Source organism: Cynoglossus semilaevis, chromosome W (genome assembly GCF_000523025.1).
Source record: "Cynoglossus semilaevis isolate Cse_v1.0 chromosome W, Cse_v1.0, whole genome shotgun sequence".
Classification (NCBI taxonomy): domain Eukaryota; kingdom Metazoa; phylum Chordata; class Actinopteri; order Pleuronectiformes; family Cynoglossidae; genus Cynoglossus; species Cynoglossus semilaevis.
Genome location: NC_024327.1, coordinates 11,235,561 through 11,242,243, shown reverse-complemented (window position 1 = coordinate 11,242,243; position 6,683 = coordinate 11,235,561). Strand labels below are relative to the sequence as shown.

The 6,683-nt window shown below is 38.5% G+C and overlaps 1 protein-coding gene across 1 annotated transcript in view; it reads left to right on the top strand.

Moving 5' to 3' along the window:
* LOC103397190 (AP2-associated protein kinase 1-like) overlaps positions 1-6,683 on the top strand; it is a 30,490-nt gene that overhangs the window by 12,982 nt on the left and 10,825 nt on the right. The window contains 5 exon segments of the mRNA XM_025052772.1: positions 619-812; positions 907-975; positions 1,592-1,681; positions 4,081-4,248; positions 4,525-4,614. Of these exon segments, the coding sequence (XP_024908540.1) occupies positions 619-812; positions 907-975; positions 1,592-1,681; positions 4,081-4,248; positions 4,525-4,614 (611 nt within the window).

Sequence of the window (6,683 nt, the reverse complement as noted above, 5' to 3'; positions counted from 1 at the left end):
AGTTCACTACTTGTGTTACTGTGGTCATAACATGGTCCATCTTTAAGGCTTTGCCACACAGTGATTCTTGATGTATGATGCAGTGATACACAGTTGGCTCACCTTCACAGTTCTCTTCCCGCATCTTCTCCAGAACCCTGCCAATAGATCCACTCTTTTTACTTTATTTTGTTGTGAAACCAAACTTTTTTTCATCTCCTCTTATCATGGTGTTTCGTTTCATAGTGTCATCTAATATTGTACTCCTTAGCTATAGCCATTGACTCCACAAACAAGGCAAACGGTTCTGTCTTTTATATATGTAAACAGACATTCTGGCTCCCACCTGTCCAGAAAGAGATCGCTATGACTACAGAGGAGAGAGCGTTTCTGGGTCCTGTCCTGATTGACGCGCCAAAACAACAGCAGAGCATTATGGGATTTGTAATATTTGTGGTGAATGTGCTAATACCGGCAGGCTAGCTCTAGTAGTAATTAGGTATTGCATCGCGGGCCAAATATAATTACACTACGGGCCAAATTTGGCCCGCAGGCCAGAGTTTGACACGTATGTCATACATGCTCATTTGTCACTATGCACTTTTCCCCCTGTCCATGTGTACCCCCTTTGCAATGCAGATCAGCCAGCACTACTCCCTCTGGCTCCCCCCGCTCCTCCCAGCAAAGTGTCTACCTTCCAGGTGAGGGCCAGGCGTCCTTGACTATCACTGCACCCAGTGTTCAATCCAGCTGGAACCCCTTTGGAGATGATAACTTCTCAAAGCTCACAGCAGAAGAACTGCTCAACAAAGATTTTGCAAAGCTATGTGAGAGTAGGTTTCTACTAGTTCACCGCAAATCTGTACCTGCCAAATTGATGTGTTGTTGTATAATGTAATGTATTGTTATTTTGCTGTTCGTGTGCAGCTGTTGCATCATGGGAGAAGATGGCAGGCTCCAGTGAAAATCTCCTATGTGGACTTAATGCTTTCCCAGGTAAAAAGCATGGCATTGTTTTAAATACACAAATTTGAACAACATTATTTTAAATACAGTAAGTGGTCTATCTGTTTTATGTACTTTTGTTCTTACATACTTAACTGTATTTAAATGTATTTTGCCCTCTTTGATAGATATATCAATCTATAAGTCCCCTAATAAAGATGGTATTGTTAATCAATTCCGAGTGTGCAAACAGTTGTGTACAGTTTGATTTATCTCAACTAGCATTTGCAAAACAGGCAAAATCACATATGGAGCTCAAACCTGCCTCAAACAAATCATTAGAGAGAGAGATTAAATTATATCCTTCTTAGTCACCTATGGTCTTCTGCAGGGCTTTATTTTTGGCCAATGTGTTGATTGATAAACTTTTTTTATCATCTCTGTTTATTTTATTTGACCACATTACAAGTCAAGTGTCTCACATCATCATTCACATATTTAATCCCATAGCATTGCAATTTAATTTAATCACTCTTCATCTTCTACACTGGCAGCTGAAACTCCAGTTAGTCTTTTTCTCAATAAAGTCCATTCACCTTTTCTCATTATCCATTCACATTGCTGTATTGTGTTTTTTTTTCCAAACTCTTGTTCCTGCATGTTTCAGGTGAAACATCAGCAGACATCACAAGCACAGGCTCAGCGTTGTTGACTGTCCCGGACCCTTTTAATACATTTTCACTCTCCGACACCACAGGTAATATTACAGTCACATCGTGACAGTGTCTTTGATTTTACTCGTGTATAAATATGCACTCGTGCCTTTGAGAACTTTTTTAGTCAACTGAAGTAGACAAATTTATGTTTTTAGTGTTAGTTTTATGGTGTATGCAGTGCAATCTCGTTGACATAGTGAGCCTCACAGTGGCACCTTGTCACCGTCCATGAATAGGGACTGTAGCTTGCTTGATCTGGGATCTGTGCTTTTGCTGTTGCCTGGCAACACAAAGGACAAAGTCTCCTTTGTTAATTGGATTGGCTTACAGCTGGAGCAGCTTGTTTACCAGAAGCACAAAATCAGTCAGTGTTAATGCAAATCTTGTTAAAAATAGCCTTTACAGTTTAGCTGCTCTATTTAGAAGGGCTGATAGTGTTCTTGGTTGTGTAACTTTATTTGAGTTGCTGCTGTTCAGAGGCTGAACTGACAGGATGAAAATGTTGATGCTCTTACACAACTCAGGTTTGGTAGTTAATCTTCTCTACACGTCCTACAGTAAGCTGGTTCTTAGACAGTCTGTCATTCAGTAATGACTCATAACAGTCAAAGAAATGCTGTAAACTGTAATTACTTTTCATTTTGACAGGTTAAAATGTGTTAAGTCAGCAGATCTTCCTCAGTCAATTGATTGACAGTTGTAAGCATTGTTTTAAGTCAATTTGAACACAACAATCCAATGCAGTATTACTGCATAAAGCTTGTAATTCGACTGATTTTAAATCATCAAATGTATTTTATTACCATTTATTATATGAGGTGGATAATTTTTATTATGGTATGAGGATGAGGTGAGAAGTAACAGCCATTTAGAATGTAAGTACTCTGGCAGTCAGCGGTTGTTATAGTTGATTTGGAACTTCAGTACTACATGTCACTTAGGATTTACGTTCAGTGTTGACCTCTTTCCTATAGCGAAGGGGACAAGAGGTCACATCTGCTGTGCCATTTTCTGAATCATCCCATTCCTTATTTAAGTCTCCCACCCCATTTTACCCATAATGGCTTTCTGTAAGTATAAGCTCTGTCGTAAAGACATTCATGTCAATGTCATTTGGCATTACACATGCATGGACATCCTTTTCATTAATATCAAGGTCATGAGCAATTATTAGAAAGATGTAAGACTTGAGAGTCAATGGACAACAATCTTTGCACAATGATGAACAAACTAACCTGAAGAAGATGTTCTATGCTTTTCTGGGTAGGGAGATATTGGCATGCCAACAGAGGGAAGTAAAGTCTTAAAGCTAACTGACTGCTGTGGCATAATTATCTACTCCCTTTCATTGTATTTTTTCTTTCAATAGTATGTGAAATGTATCTTCATTATTTGTATACTAGAATAAGTCTGTCTTCTTAGTGTTTAATCTGAGTCCCATTGCTGTGGTTATATTGAGCTAACTGTACAACGTTTACACGCTTGATGCACTCTTAACTCTGTTATGCTTTGTTACATGTTTTTCTAACCCTACTTTTCTCAAGTCTTTGTAGTGGATATCTTGCTGTTGTGTACTGTGAATGGTCTTAATTGTTATCAATTTCTTTTCCCTATATTTTCACCGTGTCCTTTCTAGTTTTCTCTGATCCTTTTTGCTGTAACGCAAAGTCCTTTGTGATTCTTCTCTCTCTCTCTCTCTCTCTCTCTCACTCTCTCACTCACTCACTCACTCACTCACTCACTCACTCACAGAGAAGCTGATTGAGGGATTAAAGTCCCCAAAAGCTCTGCTGCTCCCTGACCTCTTAACCTTGACAAGCTCCGCTAATGGTATCCCCTCTGTTCTTGTCCCCTGCATTACGCATTCCTGTCTACTCTAAATGTGCTTGTTTTCCTTTAGCCTTCATTCCCCTCCTTCACTCATCTGGCCTTGACTAATGTAACCCTACTTGTGTGTCCGTCTCTTCTCCTACGACTAACAAATCTGTATTACTGTATCTCTGTAGCAAAGGCAGTTGTTTGTGTGGATTCACTGATTCCTGGTTTAGAAGCCCTGCAGGCCCTACGACATTCAGCCCAACCAGAGCTCATCCCCGCAGGGGATCAGAATTATCCTGGATCAGAATTACACACAGCTCCACAGTAATTTCAAAAGAGAAACATTTTTTCAAGTTGTGATTGTGATCATGTGAAGATTATGCACTTGTTCAGGAAAGTAAGCAAGGTGGATGCAGATACTCATAATGGTACTTGAAAATATACCATTATGAGTATCTGAATGTAGTATTGAGGCCGAAATCAAATAACAGCATTGTTATATCCTTAGTTGTAATGTAAGGATAAACTAGAGAAATTTGGTAATTCTTACTCGTAGCCTTACGAAACCCTAACTCTGACCCCTGTCTCTTCTGCTTTGCCTCATCCTGTCACCCTGTCTCAGAATCTCAAACTGGGGAGGACTCTCTGCTGGGTTGTGATCTGTTATCTCGTACCTCTCTTCGTGGAAACCAGTCTGTCTCTGCTCTCTCCTCCTCCTGCTCCTCTGCACCTCCTGGCTCCAGCTCTGGGTCCTGTCTAGAGGAGCTGCCGCCTGCTCACTCAGCTTTTGGTAAGAGCTAGCCTTAACAGTAGGGGGTCATTATCATAAACCCATCATAGTAAACAGAAGGTTCAGAACCAGAAAAGAAAACAATGACCTAGACTCACTGCTCCACATAGGTACATGTTACAACCCTGTAATATGCATGGCTTTAGCATCTTTGGCTCATGTCCTGTCTTTATTTATTTCTGATCGACTTGCAATTTCTTTTCCTTGGACTGTTTTCTTTGCTTAGTTTAACATCTTCCTTACAATATTCCTTCATTTCGTCTTCCTTTACTGCAGACTCTACTTTCCTCATGTCCTGTGGGGAGAAGGGTAATAACAACGAGTTTGACCCTATTCCTGTACTCATCTCCAAAAACCCGAGTAAAGGTAAGGTTAACAGAGATTCCAAGATTAGGAGCAACAGAGATGACTGCCACTGTTCCCAATTCAGTTTACGTCATTTTCTCTAAGACTATACACACAGATTTTTAAACACTAAAACACTGAACTTTAGTTATTTCTTCCCATTAAAGCAACAAATTATCTTCATTCATATTGTTACTCCACTGCTGCTTTTTCTTTGCTGAGATGCTTGGCTTCTCGTGTTACAATGGCTTCCCTCTAATCTCCCCATGAAATGATATCAGTATAAAATAATTCCAGCTCACTCTGCCTATTTCTTTCTCTTTCCTTCTACCCTTTAATCATGCACCCCATTTGCGCCATTTTTCCCCCTCATACTTCACAATTCTTTATTTTTACTTTCTCCAACCATTCTCCATTAATATTAATCCTTCTTTTGCTGGTCTTTCAAAACCTTCCTCAACTCCTTCATGTCCATTTTTTTCTTCTTTCTCTCTCTCTTTCTGGCATGTTTCAGGTGGTCACTCACGCAGCAACAGTGGCAGTTCAGAAACCAGCATCCCCAACTTGGCCCGCCCCCTTCTGCTGGTGGATCAGCTCATCGACCTCTAGAGGGGGGTGGGAGGGTCGAAGGGCCAGTGTGCAATTCGAACAAAATGGGCAGAGAAGTTGAGGGGACAGAGATGAGGAAGTTGAGGCTCCAAATGTAGCACCTTAACAATTTAAAAAAAGCATAGATGTGATGACAGGGAATTTTCTCGTTTTTACCCGTTGGCGCCAAGTTGCCCTTTGTATTTTTTTTCTGCTGGCATTAATAACATTTTCATCAATGCATATCACCTGCTTCTGTCCTGTCCTCACTATGGACTAAGTTCCATAAACTTGCTTCCACACATGGTAATCAGCTGTCGTCATCACACATTCTTGCTGTATTTTACTTTAGAACCAGATTTTTATTTAAAGGTACATTATGCAGGAAATTTGTCTAAGAGGTGGTCAATACACTGTAAAAACATCTATGTCCCCTAAAGGTGATGTTTTTAACATAGTGCAGCAGTGGTTAAATATTGTTACTTCAGATGGATTTATTGGTGAAATAAGTCAAAACCTTTTACCCAAGAACATGAAAAAAATGTAGCTTTGCATGCAGGTGATTGACCAGCGGGTGTAAGAAATTAGTGTCATGACAAATACTGTATGTTGGAAGTCTAGTGTAGGTATTGAGCACTGATATGGTAATGAGGCTGTACGCCACGTTTATAACTCTATTTTTCTATTCTAAGCCTTGGATCTGAGCTGATCCCACTCCTCCCACTTGCTACTTCTTTTTTTTGCATTATATCATTTTTCAAAGGAAATTCCTGCCTATACAACCTTTTAAATGAGCAATATTCATTTGACTTCCAGATATAACTGCTTGAGATGTCCTGGAAGCAAAGAAGAAAGGGAACGAGCAAAGAAACTAGAACAAGTTGTAATTTTGAAATACATACCTATTCACATGATACGTTATGTATGGAGTTAGGTTATAGAACCTTTGAATTTTTATGATGATGAGCAGATTAATGTAAAATCCTGCTCTTTAGTCTTTTCAGGTTCTTTGTAGACTTCTTGCTGTCAGTAAGAAGTTAGATTAAACATTTCCCACATTTTGGATTTCTGACAGTACAATTTCCATCAAGTACCTCAAATCAGTTAGTGTCTTAAGATAAGATTTAATTGAATTAAAATTTTTACTGAAACATCAATAGGAATAGTTACTGGGTTGATGCAATGTGAAAATACTTAAAATTTCATAATCCACGTTTTAGTAAAACCATGTTGAAAATGGCGTATCAAATTTGATACAGCAGGTACAGTATATAAGGTCATGTAACTCTAAATCAGTCAACTGTTTTATTGTATTTCATGCATGATATATAACATATTTTATTTTTAAATTACATAATTTGGTACATTTAGAGTAAAACAATTGATAAACAATACATGTGTAACTTGCTGTATCATATTATATATATAAATATCTTATATATATTATATATATAATATTTATATTATATACTAAATATAAAAAATATATATATTATACTACA